Below are 26337 nucleotides of genomic sequence, written 5' to 3' on the forward strand. Positions count from 1 at the left end.
ACCCAAGTGCTTGAATAAGTTTAATTTACACAAAAAATATGCATGAAAATGTCCAAACACTTAAACTGTTCTAATGTGTCGATGTAGTACAAGAACAGCATGACAATATCTTAAAGTAACAAGACATCGCGCCAAGATGTGGTGAACGAGGATAGGATGCCAGTGGTGCCATGGCAACCAACGTTCTGTCGGAGTCCTGGGAAACCAGGTTGCACTGGCCAAGCAAACAAACCTGGCAGGTTGGAGAGCTATAGGGCTGAGAGAACGCCAGGTGCGAGGGACATGGGAGTCGGCCATGACTGGTGCCTCGCAAGAGCCGCAGAAAAGGGCCTGACGACACAGGTCCAGAGTTCAACCACAAGACCTGGGTCACAAGTTCAGACACCACAACAGCAAATACAGCAATTCACCGGGAAACCCTCAATAATCCGCAAGGAATAGTGCTGATCATGAAGACATCCCTAAAAGGCAGTGCTGGTGCATGCAGCACACTTCAGGTTAGGTGTGAGGCAGATTGCTACCACTGACAGAATGAGGCCTGAGAATCGACACGACAACCAGATCCCGACTATTCATAGACAGGGGGCAAAGCAGACTAGAATCCACTGAGCAGTAGAACCACTTCAGCTCTGCAACAGGAGCACCAAGATTAGAATTCCAGAAAGGCCAGATCCCATGGAAGCCCACTGTGCTATACCAGGGATGGAAAAATGTTCCCTGAAGTTTCAATGTCCAGCAAAAAAAAATACAAATACATTAATGTTACACAGACCGATCGAACACACGCTGCAGTCTATCTTCTGAAGAACACAGTTCTACAGCAATAACAGATCAGGTTAACAACCCACTAAAGCACCCTGCATGGAGACCACCTTGAGTAGAAACTTGATGCCTTGTCACGGGAATACATAGTTACTGTTAATTCCCCAAAGAAAGAGCATGCAATGCCTTCTGTGACACAAGCCTGTACTCCAGAGGTGTGCATTCAAGCAAAATCATGTGAACAAAAAGGTGCAGACATGTGTGGACTGGGCTTAGTATCGGAACGCATAACATGAGTGCATGTGCGTGCGAGTGAGTGAGTGAATGAGTGAGTGAATGTGAGAGGATGATGGTACCTGATCTCCGCCTCCACAACCATATCCATTTAGGGATGGGTCTGGCTTGAGCAGCCCGGTGGAGCTGCTGGCCCGGAACAAACCAGCTCAGAGCAGTGTGCTCTCCAAGGTGATGTCACACCTGGTAGGATTAAAGAAACACTGCTCCAGTTAACCACACAGCACTGTGCCCTATCCCTCCCAAAGCGGGGGCAGGGGGAAACAACAAGTGCTTTCATTTCAATTGTAGGTTTGTTCCCCCCTAGCCTACCAGATACTGGACCAAGAAAATACTGTCTGCCTGTTACTCGGGCAGACCAGGGGCGAGTGCTCCAAAACTCTGATTTGACAAAACCATGCATAAACTCTCATACCACCATATACAAACTGTTCAGTCTTAATGGCCACAATGGAGTTATATATGAAACCATAGATTTGACTCGGCTAAAATTATCACCTAAAATTATCTCAAGCAGAACTAAAAAGAAAGGGCCCGAACATCATTACAAGTAAGCATACCTGACCAACTGAATTATTCACATGACCCTATGAGATGGAGATTTCACTACTAAAACCAACCACTTCATGTGTGATCAGGTTTTAGACTAGATCAAAATAGTACTGATAACTAAAGGAGTCGATCAAAGACTACATCAAGAAGATGTTATCTCAAAAAAATGTATCAAAATAAAAACCAATCATTTTTCAAAAACCATATAGGATCTAAGCTAGCCAAAGAGTGCTGGAAGTACAGGGTGCAGAAGAGGAACAGGACCTGTTATTGTTCCACTGCAAGGCGCATGCTGGCCAAAGCTATACAGTGCCTCCAGTCAACCTAAAAAGTGTGCTGTAAGGAAAAGATAAGGAGAAACTACAAAAACGCAAAGGACTGGCATGCAGTACACAGATGCAAAACTAGTAATATAACCAGGCCAATCAACAGATACCAAAATTACAAAATAATACTTTCCAGTGGTTTTCAAAGATATTCACCAGAAGCTTACAGGGATTGGAACGGAAAACCTAAGTCACAAAATGCCAAGAAATAAATATGCTTTTAGGGACGATACCTTAGGGAAAAGAGAGCCTTAAGTGGCCACTGGCGTAGGATCGTATTCATACAACAGATTAAAATACCAGTCTTCTTACATTCCTAGATTACAAGGTAGCTACTGCAAATCTTAAATCGAAAATCAAACTGATTGTACTGCAATTCAAAACTAATATTCTTTGACCTTTAGAAACAAAAAATGAGCAGCCAGTGGTAGAAAAGCCCACATTCCCACACTGTTAATACAAAAGCCATGTTTGGCTCACGTTTGGCTGTAAGGCTTAACTTCGCAACCAAATGGTGCAACACTACATTACAATTAACACGTAAATTCACTTTACAAATCCGTCTGTCGTGCCTTGTTCGTCTACATAACCCTAGCAGGTACTCAAATATGAGGTAAACTACCTATTAACAGATGCCAACTGCTAGACTTTAATTTTAACTAAGTTTTGCATTGATCATTAATTTTCAATATGCTGTAAAAGCTACATGAAAATGACAGTCATTAACTTTGTCAAAGAGAGTAGATGGTGGTTGTCCATTGCAATTGAGAACACAGTCGAGAGACATACTTAGTACCCAATCGATATCACCAACAAATCATTAACATTACAGTAAATCAGTTCAAGTGTATGACAAGACACCTTACATGCTAAATTTCAGCTTTTTGCCAATTGAAAACTAAAGGAAGAGATACACAGGTTGACCATATCCACTTATAGAAGGTAGACAAAAGCAAGATTTAAAAAAAGTTGGTGCTGCAAGTCAACTTTAAGTCTGTATGTGACACGAATGTGTTCAATAAGACAAAACCTAATTAGAAGACCCAAAAATGACATCGAATGACATTGACCATTGACTTATAAAACAGCTTGGTGATTAGAGAAATCCAGACTGAACTGCACGACTGCTACTCTCCAGCTTGGAAGGAAGTTCGGAACGGAATCTCCAACATTTCTGAAAAGGAGGAAAAGCTTGTAAAAACTGAACCAAAATGTGCACTTCGTGACAAGGTAAGTAATCAGAAGCATATAAATGGGCGTTCAATGTACATGATGTGTCCGCCCGTGCCCCCTATCACCAGGGCCAGTGTTGAGAGGCTGCTCAGGTTCACATCACCACCGAAAACGCAACCCCCCCACTGTTTGATCCCCGAGACTGCGTCCCCGTCCGCCATTAACTTGCCGCGTGAACGTCGCAAATGCAAGACGATTTTTGACGTTCTTGGTCGATTTCTGGTAGATATGTCAGAAACGCCTCGCCTCCATCTAGGTGGCCGCTTCTATTGTTTCAGCGTGTCCACTGGGAGCCATTGCTCCGGACGCGTATAGGTAGGCGGGTGATCAACTAGGTAACAACGAGCCAAGTTACCTACTTATCAGTGAATACGCGAATTAAACACGGGTTGCATATCCAATCTAAAAATAAGACGTTTTACAAATATAAAAGATAAATTTTAATGCCGATTACTGCATGTTCATTCTGCGAATGTAGCAGCGCGGCTAATAATGGAGTCGCGGTGTTTAAAAAGCACTCATGCCAGCGATCGTCTGTTTTAGTCACCGTAGCCAGCCGGACACTTAATACGGCCCCAAAGATGGAACAGACACGGGGAGCCGGCTGACTGGCACACGACACACCGTAAAGTCTTTAAAATAAGAGCTCGGCGCTAGCACTGCCCCCAGGAGATGACACCAGAGACGTGGGGGTCCGTGTGGTTTACACCGCGGATCCCAAGGCCTGTACAGAGGCCTGTGAGACTAGATGCCTCAACTCCTAGCCCATATCAACCGCTCTTCAGACCTGTCAGCACCCCCAAAAGTAGTTTTGTGTCGCTTCAATTCAACTTAAAAGACACATTTACCCGGCTGCAGAGCGTAGCTACGTAATGCCGCTCCCGTCGTGTTTGTTTATGGGCTAAGCGGACGACTGCCCCTCCGGGAAACTGCTGAAGTGTGCGTGTATGAGCGGGCTTAGCTTAGCCACTCACTTACGGACTCAGCTTACCTGCTGTCAGCCTGCAAGGGACACTCCGTTAACTCGCCGGATAACTAACCGGCAAGGGGGTTCACGCTATGTCACGGTTTAGCTGGCTAAACCGCTCGTTAATCCTCAGTTAAGCCCCTACAGGTCTGACAACTGGACGCCAAGAAAGAGTGTGTCGGACGGTGGCTACCATCGCTCCGCGCTTCGCAGGCTTTCCCAGGCTAGCCCCTAACGACGGTTCAAATACTCACTCTGTCGGGTGTTCCGGGTCGTAGAAGTCCCCCATCCTCTTCGCCGAAAGCGACACGAAAAGACCTCTTCGGCTTGACTGAAAAACATCCAGCGGCGCCGAAGTCCAAATCCGAACCGGCTTACTCCTGAAAGCCTAGCCGGCTAGCCTAGCCGCTAGCTAGCTAGTCAGACTGCGTTCATCGAGTGGGCAGCCGGGCAGAGACTCGAGACTGTACGGATGCGATTAATCGCAGATCATGGGGGGGAACCGCTGTAAGTCTCACGGGCCAATTAGGAATCTTTATTTTAACTAAACATTCGCCATGTAGACAGCTAGCTAATGACCTAGTCGAATACGATTTACCCGCGGCGACTCCTCCTCTAACGCCATGACGAGATCAGTCGCTAGCCTGCCTTTCCCGGCCGAGTTCTGACGTCACCAGGCGCGAGCCGTGTTTGGGAACGGACTCGAGCCCGATGGACGACGTAAGACCGCGAGGTAAAAGTAGTGTCATCAAAAAGAGAAAATGGTAACATAAAATTACACGACCCATTTAAGCCTGCCACTAAAGTTTAACTTTATAATGTTGTATGGCTCACTGCTTTTTCACGATATCATAGAAATAAATACACTGCGTGCCGAGTTAAGGTGAGCTAATTAAGGAACAGTATAGGCCGTACATTTCGCTGATTCTTACGTGTTGTGGGAAATTTGTCGGAGTTTTTAATCTGTGGAGTCTTTTCAACCGGTACATTTAATACTGCCATGGTTGTCAGTTAGCTGGAGTGATATTTTCAATTCGAAACAAGTCTGCACACACATTTACATGTATTTAGCAGTTTTATTACCTTGTAATTAGTCTGTAGGATTTGCACACTACCACAACGCTTGTGATATTGCTAATTTTATGTTTATAAGGGAATAATATAAATTTGCCGTAAGATGACCGGGAGAGTCTGAAAGCATGAGTGTCACGGCACATTGCGTGAGAGTTGGCAGCCCTTTAGGTGGGTAATTGGCGCATACCAGGTAAGCCATCGTGGTTTTACCAGCACATCCTGAAGAAGTAGCTCCATAGCAGCATTGGGACATTCTTAAAAAATTAGATTCTACATCTGTTACTGTGTTTTCAAGTCACCCGTTCAAGGATGGGAAGTTGGCAACACTGACCAGGCCAGGGAAAAGGGCCTTGGCATAGGCTGGCTCTGTGGGAGCGGGGCTCCCAAGATTTCTAGCTTCAGTCCTGGCTATTGGTGAACAGCAAGTAAATGATGCCATTTCTTTTTTCACCAATATGTTTTCCTATATGTATTGTAAAAGGGTGTAAAATAAGAAATTGTCTACAACAATGGTTTGCAACAGGCTTTCAGAAATCATTAAGTAAAAGTATGTTTCAAAAGGGAAATGTTAATAAGTTGCTTAATTCTAAGGCCTTTTTTTTAATGTAGGAAGAGTCGGTTGTTATGTGGGATTTATATGTACCATCCAGCCAGAGCACTGCAACACAATTCTGACTATGGTCTCTATGTACATATGTTTGTGTCCAGTAATCTTTGTGTCACAGTTTAAAAAAAGATCATAGTAATTTTGCTGATGTTTGTTAACATTGTAGAGAGAAATTCACATAAATCCATGCAGCAGCAGGTGAGGCTCTTTTGACCAGACACAGGGAATGATGCACCCCCCCCTCCAGAGAGAGATCAAAAGGAATTCTAGGCCTCATCCTGGCTGCTGACCAATAAAGAGCCTAGGGAAAGGATTCAGGCGTTAAGTGAGACAAAGGCAGCGTTTTAGTGGAGGCCATTTCTTAATAGACTGCACCAACAAAGATGCTTGCTGTTGTGTCAAAACTGGATGGTGGTGCCTTCATTGATCCACAGGAACATGCTACTTGCTGTTATAATGGTGGGAAGGACTGCAGACTAAACCGACTTTGTCCCTCTTCTCCTACCTTTTTTATCAGTAATATAGTATTTTCCAATATATGCATAACATTTCTATTTGCTAACTGCTTCTATATGAATAATTTCTGTTACTGGCATAATTACATTTTTCCATATTGTATTATGTAGCATGTATGACCTACTGAACAAGAAGAAGTGAGGCTTCAGGTCTGGAGACAGGAAAAATATCATGTGGGTATAGGTGGGGCTGAAGAAGCAGATCAGCGAGGGGCAAGACTCGTTCCAGGAAGAAACCTGAGTGTAAGCTGCAACAGAACAGCCTGAAGGAGGTGTGGAATTGGATGAGAACTGACACAAGGTACAAGCAGCCTGGAAATTTTGTAGTGGAAAGGAACAAGGATAGGGATAATGAACTAAAACCTGCTAAACAGATCTGACTCCAGCTTGCCAGCCCAGCCCTCCCCCAACACTGCCAGCTTCACTGTGACAACTGCTCCTGCCCCTCTAGTACTTTTACACCTCCCTGCAACTTCCCCACTGAAGACACCATGACCATCCCCCCCCCCTCCAGCCACCCGACCTCACAGACTATTTGGTTTGCTGAGCACATGAGGAAAATGCTGAGGAAACTATGCAGAGGTAAGTGGTGGGGTCTTGGCCTCAGGGTGCTGACAGTCCAGTATGTCTCATGCAGGTTCTATTGGGTTTCTTATTTTGTTGTCTTCTCTGGGTCTGCAGAAGGTGCCCTGGCTCCGTGTACTTCTGCTGCCAAAAAAGGGGCATCGCAGCTACCTTGAAGACTTTTGAGAGACTGGCCCTAAAACACTACTGATCATAGGTCACAGACAACCAGGACCCCCTGGAGTTTGTCTATGAAGGACGTTTTTCCAGTCCGCAGTGGCCAGTGTACTTCTGGTTTACTGGAGAAATGTTGCCAGACACCTGAACCAAGTCATATGAAAAGTTATCTCCATCACAGGACATAATGTAGTGTTTGGTGCAGGGAGTAGGATGATGGGAAAACTTGACATCATGAACAATTCCACCCATCCCCACCATAGACCATTCTCTTGAAGCACCATTAGCCACTGATCCATTCCACCACTCCGCCATCTTTTCTTCTGGCTGCCCACGGGAACAGTGCCTGCACACAGTGTTCCAGCCTTTTTAACCAATGATTATCAAATCCTCTTTACTATTTACTATATTTACTAAAATATGGGCCTCCTTTTCCCCATCTGGCAATTGGATGGATGCAACTAGAAATAACAACTGCTAAACTGGGTGGATGAGTCAACCGAACAGAATCCAGAGGAGAATAAGCGAAACTTAACTGAAGGTTAACCCGATTCAACAACCCAAAGGGAAAGTACTTATGAACAAGTTTACATCAGATTAGATGAACAATCTTAGCACTGTTGTGGAGCCAATCCTCAGATCTGGATAGTTTGCACAGTTTTTAAACACGCAAAAGAAAAATGTGCTGACTGCACTCCTCCCAATTTTTCATATTCTTTGTGTCATTAACATGGTGGCGTTAAGTGCTGAGGTTTTTTCCATGTTTGGAGTAGGGTTTGTTTTAGCTGTGTGTGTGAAATCAAACCCAGAATGCGTGTTTGATTTCAGATGCGAGTCATGAGTTGGTCTGCATCCATCCACCTCTGCACCGTGTGTTCTACCGACAGCGGTACTGCTTTTCTGACATAGAGGGTCATGCAGCGGTCACTGGGTAAGCACAAGCCTACATGATCTGTCAGGAGCGCTGGGAGTGCTAGACTTCCAGCAAACTTGGAACATGCGGTAGGTCATCGTCCAGGACTACAGAGCCCAAGGGAAAGGAGGCAACGTGGAATTATATTTCAGCCACAGACGCATCGCTTGCACTATGACGAATGTTCATGTCGTTTTGGCACTTTGATGACTTCATAAGATTTGTAGTTTCTGTGTTCCCTATGCAGCATAGTAATATTCGTATTCTTTGTATATCGTGTCACTATTCGGAACATAAAACTGATCATCGGTAAGATCCCAGAATATGATTAAACATGGTAATGTTGTCGTCTGGTGAAGTGAGAATGACACAATCAAAATATGTGTGAACTGCATTTGTTTTGTCGGTTTCTTTGTAGTAAGAGACACATCAAGCCTAAGGCTTGGGGGACGTACACCATGTATACCAAGATCTTTCGCTATTGAATTTTCAGTTGATTACTTCTTAGCAACAGCTCTTGACTCAACTTATTCAAGAATCATGTCACATTAATTTCAAAGGATGGTGCTTTGTAAAGTAATGCAAGCCAAGGATTTTGCTAAGATTACCTCCTGTCAAGTTTGTTTATGCTTACTAAAACTTATTCCTGACATTTTAAATACTAAATAAAATATTAAAAATGCTACGCTGACCCAGTCATATTTTAGTAAGTAAGATAACTTACCACACAAATTTGTAATGGGGTATTTTCCTAATTTAATTTGAAGGTGAATTGACTGATGCATAGGATGTGTGACCTTCACCACCATCCCACCCCTCCCCATTGAGCTTTTAATCATTTTGGATTGTTGTGTTTTGTCGTCTGATCGAGCTTTTATGGTTTACACAATGTCATGTGTCTGAAATGGGGCGGCATGGTGGTGCAGTGATTAGCACTGTTGCCTCACACCTCTGGGACTTCGAGTCTCCACCTGGGTTACATGTGTGTGGAGTTTGCATGTTCTCCCCAAGTCGTCATGGGGTTTCCTCCGGGTACTCCGGTTTCCCCCCACAGTCCAAAGACATGCTGAGGCTAATTGGAGTTGCTAAATTGCCTGTAGGAATGCATGTGAGAGTGAATGGTGTGTGAGTGTGCCCTGCGATGGGCTGGCCCCCCCATCCTTGGTTGCTCCCTGTCTCGTGCCCATTGCTTCCGGGATAGGCTCTGGACCCCCAACAACCCATTAGGATAAGCGGTTTGAAAAATGGATGGATGGATGGATGTGTCTGAATACTGCCACTCCTCTCCCCCATTCCTTCCGGCACTCTGGAAATTTGCAGCACTGGATGATTCAGGAGAAGGTCTAAAGTGGGACCGTGAGTGCATTGGTTCTCCATTCATAGAAATGAACGCATGCACCGAGCAGCAGTGGATTAGAGCGTGTGCTCGGGCTGAGGCATATGTAGATAGCACTGTTGAGTTTGGCAGGAGGCAGTCTCCAGTTCATGTGGAGAGGAGGTATGGTAGGGATTGCACGAGATCACGCTCACCGGAAGCCTACAGGTCAAGGTCAGCCTCCCCTTCTGTTGAAGAATACTGTGTCCTGGTGGAAAACCTCTCTTACTCAGTGCAACAGAGTGATTTGAAGGTCTTCTTCCACCCTGTGCCACTGAAGGATGATCACCCCCCCCAACCCCCAATAATTTTTAATTACCATATTGTGTCATCTGGCACAGGGTGATGAATTGTGTGATTATACTGTGGTGTATGTGCTGTTGTCTCAGAGCCTTCCTTCCGTTTTCAGTTTTAACGGCCACTTCGAGTCCATGCAGGCATGCCAGCATCTGATGTAGCATTACTTATGAGAAGGACCTGAAAGATGGAATCTCTGCATTCACAGCAAGAAGGGGGGCTGTGGGTGGAGGGTTTGACCAGGTAAGAGCAGAGATGGACATTTCAGGTCCAGAAAGTAAAAATTCAGACCAAGATTTTGTTTCAACCAACCAGTTGAGTACTCTGTGACTGAGACTTTTTATGTTCAACTGGTTGGCTGAAACAAAATCCTGGTTTGGATTTTTGCTTTCTGGACCTGAAATGTCCACCTCTGGGTAAAAGTGGGGGGTCTTCCAACTTGACTGCAGGTCTAATGGCAATTAAAATGATGCAGTTACATTTTTGGCCAGCCTTTTAGACTCAGAGATTTTTCTGGGATTGGGATGTGTGGTGGGTGTAGTGCAGCACATGTGAGTGTAGATCAGGGCCTCTGTTTGTGCAGGTTTTCACTGCGACTCCCTCATTAGGTTACCAATTAGAGGACTGATTGGCTGAAGAGTGCTCGCACCTGGGTGTGAACAGCTGACGTAAAGGTTACCCCCAAAAACCTGCACAGACACCGGCCCTTTGCGGATAAGATTGGCCGCCCCTGGAGTAGAGGGAAAAGAGGCTGGTTCCAGCAAATGACACTTTTTACATTGTTTTTAAATTGTCTTTTCAAATTAATTCGGCATAGGGTTTTGGAAGCGGCAGGGACAGTGCGAGCGGAAGCAGATGAGATGACTTTATTTAAGCCAGGAATTTACGGAAAGGTGATCTTGCTAGAGCAGGGGTGCCCAATACGTCTATCGCGATCTACTGGTCGATCGCAAAGGTAGAGTGAGTGGGTCGCATGGCATAAAAAAATAGAGGATGGAAGACGCTGCCGCAAAACTCCAGCAAGCAGCCGAGTCACCTCCAATTAATTTCTACTAAACTTACGAAAGGGTATCAAAATGAATGGGGGAGCTGGATCAAGTAAGAAGCCAAAAGCCTACCACTTCCATACGGAATGGGAGGAGTGGCTTTTTTTCGCAATGTCATATTCGAAGTGCGTTTGCTTCATCTGTCAGTCATTCCGAAGAAGGGAAACGTGGAGCGGCATTTTCGGACTGTTCATAAAAACTACGACATTAACTTCCCTCCGAAAAGCGAGCTGAAAAAGGTGAAGAAACTAAAATCCCAGTTCAATTAAAAAATGCTTTATTTATCCAAAAGGGAAATTAATAATAAATAATAACAATGATAATAATAATAAAGAATACTCAATATTTTTATACATACATATTTTACATTTTTATAGTAGATAGATCATTTTGACTTGGTCATTTATAGGTAGTTCGCAAGCTGAAAAAGTGTGGGACCCCTTGGTTTAAGGGTAAAAGGCTGGGTGAGGCTCTGCTGACTGAACATAATGTTGGTCCACTGCAGACTGGGGGCAAGTTTTCAGTTGGTGCTGAATTGGTCTGATAAGCTGGATGGTCCCCAAAACTATACTTTATCTGATGCTATAATGTTTCTACTTTTTAGCAGGAAATGAAGCTCTTTTCCGTTGTGGCGGACTTTGCAGTGCACATACCGCTGAAATAGTTGGTGAATTAGATCTTTCGGCCTGTAGGTGGCAGCAGTATACATTCCGAGGTTTAGTATTCCACGTAATTGCACTAAAGAGAAGAAGAAAACCGACTCGGTCTTTGCTTCCGTGTTTCTATGCGCCATGTTGTCTGGTACAGGATGGATAGGCCTACGGGTATTGCGTTCTTAAAGGTTTTTAAATAATGCCTGAAGCCGCAGTGTTTCAAGCTTTTTAAAATAGTTTCACCCGTATCCTCTATATAGGAACAGCAAGAAATCGGCGATCTGTGTAAGTGTTTGCTGAGCAACAGCATCTGTCAGGAAGGAATAGCCAGTCGCTAATGTATATGCAGTAATACTGCTGGTTTAACACTAACGTAGTTATTTAGTATTGTAACTAAACTTTCCTAGTTTCCATAACCGTCAATGGCGATTAAAACTAACAATAATTCCTGAAATGACTAATTGCCATATACTAGAAATACTTCCTCGCTAGCTCAGTAGTTAGCACATGATTATAAACGTATTTGATGCTAAAATATAATACTGTTGATAGCACTTTGCCAGTAAGATGATAGACTGCAAATATATATATAACATAAACCCTAATCGCTTTTTACTCTGTCCAGCTGGCTCATTATATGGTTATGTCACTCATAAAATAGTCGTAGATGTACAGTATGTATAAACAGCTTGTGTTTGTAAGGGTGTTAACCACACTGTTGTGTCGCTCAGTGTAAACCGTGGGGTTGAATGATGCATGGTTAAACGAAGCTGGATTTTGCAAAGAATTTGACCTTGGTAACGTGGATACTACTTGCATTTTTTAATTAAAGGATCCTTTGATGATGGGTTGGATTTTTGCCACTGGATGTGCTGGGATGGACCTACACTGGATCTCTCTGGGTTCTGTGTGATCTCTAGCCATGCCTTGCCTTTTTTGTCATGGGGATCTGCAGATCATTGGGGTCTACACATTTTGTATAAACTTTGTTTTGGAAATAGGGATGTGATGTAGCCAAGGTGGATGGACATTGAGGTATTTTTTCCCCTGGATTTTCAGTTGTCTCGTGGTGGTTGTGTTGTCGCTGCACTTATATTGCGCTGGAAGTTTGTCAAAGGAAATGCATTGTTAAATGGCAAGTTTTCCAATGCCTGTGTCTGATATCTGTTACACATTGGGTATTTACAGATTGCTTGGAAGAGGAAGTGTTGTCCTAATGTAGAGCTTGATTCCTGAGTATTTAGGCAGTAATCAATTAGAAAAGCAGCATTTTTTCTTGGGCTAAAGTGATATAGGTGAAAGTGGTCTGCCAAGGCACGAGATTGTGGATTGCTTGTTATCCTGGTGGGATTTAGAGGTGGGGAAGCTAAGGTTTAAAAAGTACTTTGTGTAATGTTGCTCTTTGTCCCTTGAGCTTTCAGTGTTTACACAATGTCATGTGTCTGAAACTGCTGCTTTTTTCCCATTCCTTCAAACATTCCGGAAGGGGAACATTCTGGAATTGTGGACACAGGCGTCTTTTACAATAATGCTATTCTGTTGTACCCCTCTGTCTGCAGGTGCGGTTGGTTGTGCCCCGTCATGGCGGTGGTCATCCGTTTACAGGGACTCAGAATCACAGCTGGTTCTGAGGACATTCGCAATTTCTTCACTGGCCTAAGAATCCCCGATGGCGGGGTGCACATTGTTGGTGGAGAACATGAGGAGGCTTTCATTATCTTTACTTCAGATGAAGATGCGAGGCGGGCCATGACTCGTTCTGGGGGGTGCATCAAAGGGTCTCCCGTTAACCTTCTGCTGAGCAGCAAGTCAGAAATGAAGAGCATCCTTGAGGCAAGCATGAGAAAATCTGAAGCAAGCAAGCGGAGGGTTTACAACGAAGGGATCAGGAGACCAAATGCTCAGACAGTGCCTTGTTCCGTCTCTGAGAACCTGTCCATGGAAGGTTGGCGAATGAACCGCTCGGATATAGGTAGTAGCTCAGGCCCAGTCAGCTTGAGTAGTCCGCGTCCTTATCGTTCGAGAAAGACTCTACCAGACAGCATTGATGGCTTGTATCTGCATTTGCAGGGATTGCCGTTTTCTGTAACAAAAGGTGATGTGAGAGATTTCTTCCATGGGCTGCAAGTAGACGATGTGATTCTCCAGAAGAATCGAAGAGGACTAAACAATGGGAGTGGAATTGTGAAATTTGCAACACTGCATGATTCAAGAGAAGGTCTAAAGCGGGACCGTGAGTACATTGGATCTAGATTCGTAGAAATTAACGCATGTACTGAGCAGCAGTGGATTAGAGCGTGTGCTCAGGCTGAGGCATATGTAGATAGCACTGTTGAGTTTGGCAGGAGGCAGTCTCCAGTTCATGTGGAGAGGAGGTATGGTAGGGATTGCACGAGATCACGCTCACCGGAAGCCTACAGGTCAAGGTCAGCCTCCCCTTCTGTTGAAGAATACTGTGTCCTGGTGGAAAACCTCTCTTACTCAGTGCAAAAGAGTGACTTGAAAGCCTTCTTCCACCCTGTGCCACTGAAGGATGATCAAATTGCACATCTCTTTGATAGAAATGGGAGGAAGACACGATCTTGGTTTGTGGTGTTTAGAAGTCTCAGAGACTACTGTGCTGGTCTGGCACGCCACAAGGTGGACTTTGCAAACCGAACAACGTATGTTTCTCCTGTTTCCAAGGAAAAAATGCTTGAGATGTTAGAGTCTGCAAAGATGAAATTGGAGGAGCATGAAGAGAGGGCTAGTAAGTCTTTTGAAAACTCACTTCATTATCAGGGGTCACAAAAGATCTGCCTCTATGTGCGGAATCTGCCATTTGATGTGCGCAAGGTGGAGATCATGGACTTCTTCCAGGGCTTTGGTATCCCAGAAGGCAACGTTTACTTACTACAAGATGATAAGGGAGTTGGGCTTGGTGAGGGCTTGGTGATTTTCCGATCCGAGGAGGAGGCACTGAGGGCAGAGGTTCTGAATGGAGAAAGGTTTCTTGGGTCGGAAGTGATGTTGAAAAGCATCTCTAGGGCACAGATGCAGGAATTTGGGATTCTTGATTCATCAGATGGGCCATCATTGGAGAAGAAGCTCGAGAGGTATTCTTCAAGACATGGCAGGACATCTCCCCTCTCACCTGGAGGAGAGTACTCTGATTTCGGGGTCCTGTCAAATTCATGGATATCTCCAAGCAGTTTACCGGATCATTCACGCAGGAGTAGCAGTAGATCTGACTCGCGCACAGATGGCCGTGCCTCATCCATTGACAGAGGGGATGGATCTCAACACAGAAGGTTAGGTGGGCCAGGGCAACCATTTGATGGCCCCACCTGTGTGAAGCTGGTGAATCTGCCTCCAAAAATCACCATTGAGGAGATTTATGACTTTTGCTACGGATATAGAGTGATTCCAGGATCTGTGTCACTGCAGTGCAACAAGAATGGCATTCCTAAGGGCACTGCAACAGTTGTCTTTCACTCGCGCCAGGAAGCAATGACTGCACTCCAAGAACTGAGTGGAAGGCCTATTGGGACCAGAAAAATTAAACTGCTTTTCATTTAAATTCAGAACCATTCGGCTGCAAAATGAGCCCAAGTTTGGTTGGGACGTGTTGTGTTGGGTAGGCTTTGAGCATTTAACAATGTACTGAGCTTATGCAACGAGAAGCTCATAGAACATGACAAAGACAATGTGGTACAGTCATGGTGCATCCTCACTGACGATGGTTACGGAAACCATCATTCACTTGATTTGTTCCAGCGGTTTGTGAAAGTAGCTTGACACCCCGCTGTAGGGGGGTGGGAATAGTGTTTTTACTTGATTAACAAGGTCTTCATGGAACTGTTTTCCCTTTCATTTCCAAGATTTGAAGAATTGTAGGGAAAGTAAGTTCTCCTTTGTGAATAAGCGTCGACAAAAACACTTCATTTGCTTTATTTCAGCATATTGTTCCGTAATCCACACATTGTTTAAATAAACCTATTGTTATGTCTATCTAAATTTCTTGTTTCTCCCAATATTTCCTCACCTTTCTTCTATAAATTTCAGTCCAGCAGTATGGATAGGAATTCCCCCCTCTGCAAGCTTTCATGTTTGACATGCCCTTTGTGGTCTTGGTCAGCAGATCACACATCTTAAAGTCCTTCAAATATGATGCTGTCATAGTCTTGATGTATCTTGACATGTTATTCAAAATGTAGACATTCCTACTTCTCAGACCTCGCACCAGAATTGGCAAACCTACATGCAGTATCAATTCTAATGAAAAGTTCATGAAATGAAATGTCTGTCTTTACCATTCTTGGGTCTCTTGGTAGATCTCTTTTAATATCCCCATATCCCTGTACTTGAGCTATTGGATAAAATTATCTGAATGTGTATTTTTAAATTTCAAACCTATTCTCTTAAAATATCCATCCATCTCTTACTGCTTATTTAGAAAGCGAAATTCATGGCAATTTATCATAACAGCATAAACACACATAAACTAAGTATGCATTTGTGCTGTTACAACAAGGAATTGCCTCTAATTTTAACCTTTATACTGCAAATTAAGTACTAATTTCATTTATAAGTAATTTGATGTGTAAAGGTTAAAATGCATGGTAATATCTACGTAATTGCTCATAAAATACGTTTGCATTTGCACTGTTGTGACAAGAAATTGTGTGTTTGTGCCTTTTTTTACAGTGAATGCATACTTGGGCATCCCTGCTTATAATGGTCAAGCTCACTGGGGGACCTGGAGCCTTTCCCGAGCGACATAGGGCACATGTCAGGGCTACAACCTGGAGAGGATGCCAGTCCATCACAGCTCTTAAATATGTTGAATATATTTTAATTGCCTAATTTGAATCTGATGTCAAAGATAACACAACACACATGCTTGAGTAATTTAGATTCATCACCCTGCTGTTGCTTTGTCCAAACATCAAAGTCCGTCTTCAATCAGTATTTGCCCTTTCAAAGTGTTGCCCCACTTTATTGAATGTACTCTGGGTGCAGTCCCTGTCATTGTTGTTTCAGGCTCTCAGCCTTCCCATATGTTAAGTGGCTTAGTGGGTAGCAGCCCTGACTTGTGATGCTTAGGTTGGAGGTTCAAGTCCCCCCCTTGCTCTGTAATATTGTGTGTGTGTGTGTGTGTGTGTGTAGTTTATGGGTTTGCGAAGACATGAATTGGCATTGGGGGGCGGCATGGTGGTGCAGTGGTTAGCACTGTCGCCTCACACCTCTGGGACCCGGGTTCAAGTCTCCGCCTGGGTCACATGTGTGCGGAGTTTGCATGTTCTCCCCATGTCGTCGTGGGGTTTCCTCCGGGTACTCCGGTTTCCCCCCACAGTCCAAAAACATGCTGAGGCTAATTGGAGTTGCTGAATTGCCCGTAGGTGTGCATGTGTGAGTGAATGGTGTGTGAGTGTGCCCTGCGATGGGCTGGCCCCCCATCCTGGGTTGTTCCCTGCCTCGTGCCCATTGATTCCGGGATAGGCTCCGGACCCCCCGCGACCCAATAGGATAAGCGGTTTGGAAAATGGATGGATGGATGAATTGGCATTGTTTGTGCGTCCCATCCAGCGTGTCTCCTGCCCTGTGCAGTCTGGGATAGGCTCCAGGCCCTCCCATAACTCTGTACTGGGCAAGTGGTTGGAAAACTTTTTTTTTATTTTTATAAATCTGAATCCACTAGGGGGCGCTCAAGAATGGCCGTTTGGATATACAGTCATACTTCAAACCGCTTTTACTGCGCTGTGGTCGGTTTCTCACCTATTACAACCAAACAAAACACGTTGCACATTTAAGAATGTATCCCTATGCACAAGGTACAAATGTACAAATATCATTAGGGTTTCAGGTACATGCTGTTTTAAAATGTTTGCATTCTAAGGTTTTTTTTTTTTTAACATTACAGTAACATTAAACATATAAAATTTTGGAGCTGGTTTGTAAAGATCTAGGACTCTTTTTTTTTAAGCAGTATTTGTCCTAACCAGCATTTTTATCACCGGTCCCTTAACCACAGTAATCAGTTAATGGCACAGATGTATTGTTTCAGTGACATATAGCAAATGCAGTTAAGCCCAGTAATCAGTGCTCAGCCCCCATCACTGCGCCCCAGCGGCCGCCAACACAGCTGATCATTCTGCTCTGGGACGTGTTTTAGGTCGACCTTCCTGTCAAAATTCACAACACAGAAGCATCAGCTAACACTCCGACATAAACGAAACCGCCCTCCTGCTCACATCTCCATAGTGCAGACCCAGCTTAGCCCTGCTGCTGGGAATACAACCATTTCCAACCCCCCCCCCCCCCTTTCCTCTGTTGCGGACCTTGTATACAGTCTATGTCTCTGAGATACCACAGCTTCATACATCATGATTCTTCACATAACCACAATCCACAGTATTTGCTTTTGTGTCATTATGGTAAAGAAGTTGAGTATAAACGTCCAAACAAAATCAGACGATCGCAGTCCTGATACCAGATGTGAGGAACCATTCCATTGGCTAAACAACTTTGAACACAAAACCATGAAATGGCTAGTTCGTGTTTAAATAAAGCAAGCGAAATAAGCCTTGTTTCTGAGATATGCCTGCATTTAACCATAAACGATCCTATAAGTACAGCCACATATTACTGGCTAAACCCATATGACAATAAATGATTAGATAATTGAAAGCTATCTTTCTAATGTCATTCAGCTATTGAATGAACTGCAGCTGAATAATGAAATGGCAGAACCCTTTTCCTCAAACAAAAGGATAGATTTGAGCTCTATCATGCTTAATTAAGTGTCTTTCTGGAACAAAACACAGCATATGCATTGGTCCCTATGGACCAGGGCTTAGAAAAGCCCAGTTTAGATGTAATGTCATGTGGAAGAGTCTTCAAGCTGGTCATTTCAAACATCTGACAGCCAGTTCCAAAGAAGTTATCTCAATATGGGCAATTCAGTAACTGCTGTTAGTCAGTCCTGCGATGGTTCACATTAAGGGTTATGAAATACTGTGTAGATAATGGAACTCATTGTAACCAATCAACTTAATGTAACTTGGACTGCAGTGGGGGGCATTCCAAGGAAGAAATTCAAAATATAATCAGCACAAACAAACATTGGCCCTTTTCGTTTATGAAATTAATGATGGCTTACAGTTGTAAGATGATCCATAGATGTTCCAAACCCCTGGTGTGAGTGTCATGGTGGATAAATATGTTCAAAAGCTAAATTAAGCCTCCTTCCCTAAACCAAACCTCCATTTTGAACAAATTAAGAACAGCTTATTAGAACATCTTTAGATCTTTCTGTTCTTTTGGTTTGTTGTTTTAAACCAAGTGTTTGCTCTCTGCATTTTGGGTATTTTGTGCTGTAGGCTAGTTAGTGAAACCCAAATGAATTAACTCTACCCTATGTGATGCCTGACCCGTCCGCTCCTCATGTGTGCCACGCCCCCTGATTACCCACGTGTGCTTCCCCGATTTGTTTCCAGCCCCGTCTGATTATGTTGCCCAGCTTTAATGTATTTAAGTCCTGGTCTCCCCTCTTTCCGTGTCTGTCATTGATGTTACCAGTCCTAGTGAACGTTCGTACTCCGTGTCTTCCAATAAACCCTAGTTCTGCCCCGATTTCTGCCTGCCTGCCTGCCTGCCTTTTCCTGATCGCTCTCGCTGCCTGAGCGATCTCCCGTTCGGCACATCCGGCAATTCAGCGTGACACCCTATGCCGTAGCAAGGATTTTTAAAATACCAAGGTCAAAAGTGTTTGCCTTTCCTAGGTCTGCCGTGTAATGGATCAACGTTATTGGAGATGCTGAATAAATACTGAGGAGTTGACCTCGGTGTCCTCAGAGGGACTATCGGGCACGGATTTACGCCAAGTAGTAGCTAGAGTCAATATAAGGTGAGACAAGACACATTTGGCAGTTTGGTTCTTCAATACATTTAAATCAAGTAATAGCTGATGGAAAGCTGTCTCAAGGAAGAGTCACACCCAGTAGTTGTGCTTCAGTAAAATCTTTAAAGAGTGAGATACAGGTTAAAAAAAGCACTTCATGCTGAAAGCAGGGAGGCTAGTTTGCCATTTAAAACTGCAGTTATAGGCAATATCCTCAGCCTCAAATTACTGTCTGAAGAAGAATTCTGCCCAGGACGTAAATCATCAATTCAGTGCCTTGTAATAAATAATTGCTCCCCCTGAGACTTATTTCCAAACCCCTTCCCATAAGCTCTCATGGGTAAAACCGTGTTTTACTGTGGTATGCCATTTTTACTTGTACGACTGCCTTTTCCAGCGCGAAAGCGCACTGATGAGGCTGCTGTGAAGCTTGCCGTTTTGTGAATTCCTCAGTTCAGAAGGCTACATTTTGAAGAACACTTGGACAGGAATATTCAGTCGTTCCAGCTGCCGGTTAATATCTGGAATCTTGGTGTCTCTAAAGATGCTTTTCCACTGCACCAGGTACCAAACTTTTGGTTTGTCAAAATGGTACTAAAGTCAACTGGTAGTAGTGTTCATTTTCCACTGGCATGACACTGGTACCGGTACAGAATGACGGCATCACAATGCCAGCTGGGGTGTCTTGTACTAAATTAAAAAATGGTTGGGCGATCTGCGATAGTACTATCAATATCGCACATCATGCAAATGCAATTGTCATATCCCAAGGGCCACAATAGTTAACAGGGTTGCTTTTGCATGAGCTCTGCATGCGCTCTCGAGCAACTCAAAATCATTTTTAAATCATTCATAGACAGGTGAATGACAAATTTATATTTATAAATGTACATTTATAGCAAATATGTTTCATTTCTTACATCATGCCACCCAGATCTTGTTGAATCTGTTCTTTCAGCCAGATTACAGTTAAACCTTGACCTCTTCATTTTTACACACATCTACGTGTTTTTTTTTACTTTTATTGTTGTTTTCTGAGTTAGTAACTGCACTTTTTCACGGTGGTTGTTGTATTTTGTGTTTCAGAAGCAGGTTATTTGCGTGACCATTTAACAATGAACCTGTTTACAAGTTGCTCCCCAAAGTACCCCGTCTGGTTTGGTACTTCAGTACTGGTACTGGACCAAAATACTGATACTGAAATCACTGGGAAAAAAAAGTATTGATTGTTTTTTTTTTTATTACCAAATGATTGGTGTCTGATGCAATGGACAGGTTTAGCGATCAGCGTCCCCCATTTTTATATCTCAGAACCTCCTGCATGTAATCATCTGTCGGCAGATGTGCTTGTCTGTGCTCCCTTTCCGACAAAGAGCCTGCTTTGCTTGAGATATGATTAGCCATTTCCTACTGAGATCTCCCCATTATGATTTATGACTTCCTGTTACTATAACTCCGTATTTGTTTATTTGCACGACATATTAAAAGTTGAACCTTTTCAATAAAATTCTGCATACTGTATGGTTATATGCTATAAGCACCGCATCATTTCCAGACATTATATGACCCCCGGTGCCCCAGTTAAGCAACACAGATAAAGGTTTTTTACTATGATGATGTGATCTCATTATTAGTGACCCTATTGCAAGATGGAGTGGCAACAGTGTGGACACAATCTGGATTCATATTGAGCCGTTTTCTGCAATTTGAGGACATGCATGTTCAGTTCCCTGTCTGTGGGCCTGGAGGAGGTTCTCTACATGATGAGCGTGCCTCCTTCCATGCGGCTGATGCTGACAGATCCAAGGGCCATCTGCTTCCTTCATCCTGCTTCGTGTCTCCATGGCAGCAACCAAGGAATATGACTTAATCGGATGTATGTATGTTTTTTTTTAAAAGCCACGCTTGTGGCGAGTCTTGCACTTGCCGTGTGGTTCGCAGTGACACCCAGAGTGTGATATAGCTTCATAGCTTCATTATTTTGTATGTCTGCCACTAACACTGGCAACGGGTCAATCTTTTCTAACAATCACAATCTCACCTGCACATTCTCTCCTTCAGTGTCATACCAGAGCTGCATTTACAGTTATGCAGACATAACCCGTAAAACCAGTTTCTGCCGCCAGATTTCACAAACAAGAAAGCTGTTCCCCTAGGGAGAATGTGGATGATGGTGTAGCTAAATGCTACATTACACATATGCAATTCCCTATGTTTTAACTTTTTATAAAAGATGAAAATTTGAGTGGAACATACTGGCCATGAAAGATGTGCCAAAGCTAAAGCGTTTGCCTGTGCAGCAGTGAATCTGGACAGATAGTGAGCAGAAGCAGCTTCAGAAATTACGCTCCATGCCACCGGCCACCTGCACTGTCCTCATTTATGTCACGTATAAAGGAAAGTGGACCGGAAGTGAAAACAGAAAGAAAAACACGGAAAGAGATGAAGTGTCCATCAGCACCTAAGTGACAAACCGACGTGAAGAACGCCTGGGCTGATACCAGCTCCTGCAGATATTTTGAGCTCTTTTGACCTAGTTTTGGCTAATAGCAGCAAAAGCTGAAGTTTAGACACCTGCCCACTGGGTGCAGCTGATCGCATTTTTGTCCCACATCTTAATGAATCTAAACAGGATTTCTATGTTTGCTTTAAACAGCATTAAGTTAAGGCCCAAAGTGCGAGAAGTGCAGCACAAATACAGGAGCAACGTTTGAATGGACAATCGACACTTTGACCGACTAAATTGGAGGTAGGATAGTGCAGCATAGGAGTGAAGTTGTGGCATTGTTGTTTTGTTGTTGTTGTTGTGTACATGTACATACTCCCCCCCCCCACATACACAAACACTGGCTCATGTGGAAGCCAATGACAGGGTATGTTTTGTGATGTACAAGCGCACATGCTATGTTTATGTGGTTTATAGGATGAGATAGTACACAATGCAAGTAGCTAACAAAAGGCTGATCAGCTCCTAGCTGGTTACAGGTTGGATGGACCCCCCCCCACATTATTCAGAATCACTCAGCACCAGGACCTTCTGCTGCCTATGAGGTACAGGCAGTATAGAGAAAATTCTCACATGCATCTTCTGTTGATTTTTATTAGGTATGTACTGCTGTGCTTTGGGGGTTCATGTACAAGCTACAGAAAATGAGAATAGGTTATAGAAAAACCGATAACACTTTACTTAAGGTCATGTTTTTAGTGATTTATAAACACATCCATAAAGCATTATAAACATGGCTATAAATATTTATAAAGGCATAGCACATTATAGCCATGTGTATTATGCATTATTACTGCCCTATGAAGCTCTCATTTATAATGCACTATAGATACCTTCATAATACAGTACAAAGCATCCTTAATTCTTATATAACCGACCATTATAATGCATTATAAAGGCATCTATAGTGCATTATAGATGAGAGCTTCATTAAGCATTCATAATGTCTTATGCACATTGCCATATTGCTATCTCTTTTGATAAATATTTATAGCCATGTTCATAATGCTTTATAAAGTGATTATAAATGACTAAAACATGGCCTTCAGTAATGTGCTACTGAAAAACCCAGCTGGAGTTCAAAGTTTAGGTAAAAAAAAATGTGAAAGGAAAACAGTGCCAGCAAACATTATCAAGGTCACCAAACCATTTACATGTATAACTGGCTTTGTTAGCCTTTCACGCAGCTTTTCACGCAGCCTTTCATGCAGGTACAGGTTTCAGCTGTAACTGTCAATCAGCCAGGGTTCACTGAAAGTTTTGCATGTAGTACAGTGTTAATGAAATCTGAGCCCATGTTAAACGAACGCCACAAACACTGCCAATTCTGCTATGTAGAGTGATGACCAGTGGGATCCATTTTTAGAAAACGAAAACCTACAAGTTCAGTCTTACGCATTGAAGATTTATGGCAGGCCAAATCCCTCGCAGCGCCTCTCTTTCTTAACATAGCCCTAACCCTTACTTTGTGCACTTCTCCAAGAAAAATGTTGAATTGTCTAAAGTTGTTCTTGATCAAGGTCTCGAGAGGCTCAGGCGCTCACACTGAAAATCCCCCCCACCCCAACTAAACTCCCCGTACAGATGTACCAAACACATTCCATTACACAAGCTTGCCTTCAAGAGTAAACCAGTCATCTGGGTGTGAAAGCTGCCCCCTGGATGTCGTCGGCATACGGATTCTGGGTTGTCAGTGTCCCAGATGCATCGCCCCCCCCCCCCCCCCGCAGGGCTGGCACGTGTCTCGGCAGAAGCATTTTCATGCAAACTAGCTTAACAATACCTCCCCTATTAGCAACCCACGTTGTGCTTTAGGTAATACATGTGGATTCACTGGCAGGGTTCTTCATTAAAATTCAGTTTAATAGGGCTGAAATGTGCCACAATAAGTAGTGACTTGTGAAATATTAATTTAAAAGCAAGTGTTATCCTCATGCAGAAATATATCCTGAGTAGATGTCAAAGGCGTACATTGTTAACGAGCTTTTTTACTTCAGAAAAGAACAGACCATTTAGTACTCTGTGGAATGTGGGGATTGCGTGGCGTTTTGATTGGGGGACGAGGCCCAGTGAGGTATGAACCTCACTGGACAGCGATCAGAAGCCGCAGTCAGGCTGTAATGGGTTTTCCGTCCGGTACGCTTCAGCTAGAGGGCAGCGGGGTGTACTGCATGTTATTCACTTGCCTGTGCATTACATTTAGAGGGTTCCAGATAAAATCATCCCCCCCATGCCCTGCGACTCTCATGACCCCCTTACATAAGGTGCATACAGGCTGTCACCAAGTTATGAGCGAGATCTCTTCCCCAAGTCTCTCTTCATGGAGAATTTGTAAGTGAATTGGAAGAGTAATACTACAGTACGTGATTAACAATAACAATCATACACTTACAATAAAAGTATCTAACCTACAACATCGCGCAGCTTCACCTGCTGAAGCACTGAAGCCTGCACAACGTTTCCGCAAGCATCGTAAAACGGTGCTTGTGTTCATTATTACGAACCATTTCATTTAACTCAAATTTTTAAATAATAGATTTTAAGCCAGACTGTTTGTAAGTACGAGATACCTGTGCATCATATGTTCTCGGGGACTGTCTGTACTTTCAGTAGTATGTACTGAATTTCATGAGAAGACTATTACTGTAGATATCCACTAATGTAGTACATACTTGCATACCCTGACTCGGATGATGACCAATGACGTACTATGTGGATAAAAGTATTAGGACACCAGGCCATTAAACCTACAGAAACCTTTATGACATCCCATTCTAGATCCATAGGCATCAATATGTAGTTGCCCCCCCTTTGCAGCTATAACTGCTGCCACTCTTCTGGGGAGGCTTTCCGCAAGATTTTGGAGTGTGTCTGTGGGAATTTTCGCCCATTCATCCAGAGGAGCATTTGTGATTTTGGACGTGAAGACCTGGCTCGCAGTTTCCATTGTAGTTCATCCAAAAGGTGTCTGATGGAATTGAGGTTCAAGCTCTGTGTGGGCCAGTCAAGCTCTTCCACAGCAAACTCACCTAAGCATGTCTCTATGGACCTTGCGTTGTACACTGGGGTAGTCTCACTGGAACAGAAAAGGGCCTTCCTTCCCTAAACTGTTACCACAAAGTTGGAAGCATGGAATTGTTCAAAATGTCTTGATATGCTGAAGCATTACGAGATCTCTTCACTGGAATTCCTCCAGCAAACTTTACAGCTGGCAGAATGCAGTCAGACAGGTAACGTTCTCCTGGCACCTGCCAAACCCAGACTTCTCTATCAGACTGCCAGGCAGAGAAGCGTGATTTGTCACTCCATAGAACATGTTTCCATTGTGTCCAATGGTGGCGTGCTTTACACCACTCCATGTGATGCTTGGCATTGCCCTTGGTGACATGAAGCCATTCCATGAAGCTCCCAGTGCACAGTTTTTGTGTTGTGGTTAATGCCAGAGGAGGTTTGGAAGCCTGCAGTTGTCGAGTCGACAAAGCGATGACGACATTTATGCACCGTGCACCTCGGCACCCGGCGACCCCACTCTGTTACTTCACCTGCCATTTTGTAGCTGAATTTCTGTTGTTCCTAAACACTTCCACCTGGCAATAATACCACTTACAGTTGACCGAGGAATATATAGCAGGGAAGATATTTCACTTTGACTTATTGCGAAGGTGGCATCCTATGACAGCACCATACACGAATTCACTGAGCTCTTCAGAATGACCCATTCATTCACGAGAGTTTGCAAACCTGACTGTATGTAGGTGCTTGATTTTCTATACCTGTGGCAAAGGGTCTGAATGAAATACCTGAATTTAATAATTAAGAGGTGCGTCCCAATAGTTTTATCCATATTGCGTAGCTTGATTCCCACAAAAATTAAAAGCTATTAAAAACTGTTTATTGTTTTCTATTCAAATTTGTACAGATACAGATACTTCCTCTGACATCTGTATATTTATTTATGAGCAAGCAATGTTCTTCTCCTCTGGTTGCAGCTCCTGCGGCCTTGTGGGGTAGCATAATGTCCATCTGGTGCACACTTTGGAATGATGTATGTCATCCAGGTACCACTCACTGACTGTCCCAAACATACTGAGGATTCCGGCATACTGCTCACTTCGCATATTATATTATATCGCCTTACTACATAGCAAGGCAGTAAGCCATTTTGAACGCACCCATAGTGTTATTAAAGTTTCGTGAAATAACTCTCGGTTGTATTGTTACTCTTGGGATTTTTTTGATTAAGGTACAAAATTGGTGCTAATTTGACCTCCAAGGTGTGAGGAAGAACAATCCAGTCAGCGCCACTGCCTCCTGCAGGAAGGACCATGTAACACGCCGGCCGTCTCAACACTGCAGGTGATCAAATATGTCTTATGTGCAAGCCAGAGTTATCACATACAGTGACTGTGTCAGCAACGCTGCCGGCCAGCGCAGTGGCTCCCTGAACCAGAACCACTCAACAAAAGCAAAACTAAAGCTAAACGCTTGGAATGTAACAGATGCAATGTGATGTCAAGTGAGGTGGGAGTGGAATCTGTCAAATCCCAGGTGTGCTGTTATGGTCGCCTTAGGTAACCTGTCACACTGTCACCTT

At 43.6% G+C, this 26337-nt stretch overlaps 2 protein-coding genes and 1 long non-coding RNA gene across 16 annotated transcripts in view; 2 read left to right on the top strand and 1 right to left on the bottom strand.

The window, feature by feature from the left end:
• The window catches only part of setd2 (SET domain containing 2, histone lysine methyltransferase), a 28136-nt gene extending 23379 nt beyond the window's left edge, over nt 1-4757 (bottom strand). For 3 of the 7 annotated variants that reach the window (XM_049024923.1, XM_049024921.1, XM_049024917.1), the window contains exon 1: nt 4389-4757. In XM_049024923.1, coding sequence (XP_048880880.1) covers nt 4389-4423 — 35 coding nt within the window. In that variant the 5' untranslated portion in view covers nt 4424-4757. Of the gene's footprint in view, nt 1-1118; nt 1240-1872; nt 1945-3004; nt 3109-4388 lie in introns of all 7 variants that reach the window. The other 4 variants (XM_049024919.1, XM_049024920.1, XM_049024918.1 and 1 more) reach the window with 4 other exon arrangements.
• On the top strand, nt 3054-8669 carry LOC125748595 (uncharacterized). 6 transcript variants are annotated; one of them, XR_007399604.1, is made up of 4 exons: nt 4786-4867; nt 5288-5376; nt 6442-6912; nt 7012-8669. It is a non-coding gene; the product is annotated as an uncharacterized LOC125748595 (long non-coding RNA). The 6 variants fall into 6 exon arrangements; XR_007399607.1 differs by lacking the exon at nt 4786-4867 and adding an exon at nt 4880-5017 and having other exon boundaries at nt 5288-5398; XR_007399606.1 differs by lacking the exon at nt 4786-4867 and adding an exon at nt 4881-5017.
• A 2795-nt stretch (nt 8670-11464) lies between these two features.
• On the top strand, nt 11465-15351 carry rbm12bb (RNA binding motif protein 12Bb). Of its 3 annotated transcripts, none has more exons than XM_049026168.1 (2): nt 11465-12390; nt 12915-15351. In XM_049026168.1, exon 2 carries the CDS (start codon nt 12937-12939, stop codon nt 14911-14913), a length of 1977 nt encoding a protein of 658 aa, XP_048882125.1. In that variant the 5' UTR covers nt 11465-12390; nt 12915-12936; the 3' UTR covers nt 14914-15351. The 3 variants fall into 3 exon arrangements, with proteins under 3 accessions (XP_048882125.1, XP_048882126.1, XP_048882124.1); XM_049026169.1 differs by having other exon boundaries at nt 11465-11640; nt 12188-15351; XM_049026167.1 differs by having other exon boundaries at nt 11465-11640.
• Nucleotides 15352-26337: the final 10986 nt, after the last annotated feature.

Source organism: Brienomyrus brachyistius, chromosome 9 (genome assembly GCF_023856365.1).
Source record: "Brienomyrus brachyistius isolate T26 chromosome 9, BBRACH_0.4, whole genome shotgun sequence".
NCBI classification, from domain to species: domain Eukaryota; kingdom Metazoa; phylum Chordata; class Actinopteri; order Osteoglossiformes; family Mormyridae; genus Brienomyrus; species Brienomyrus brachyistius.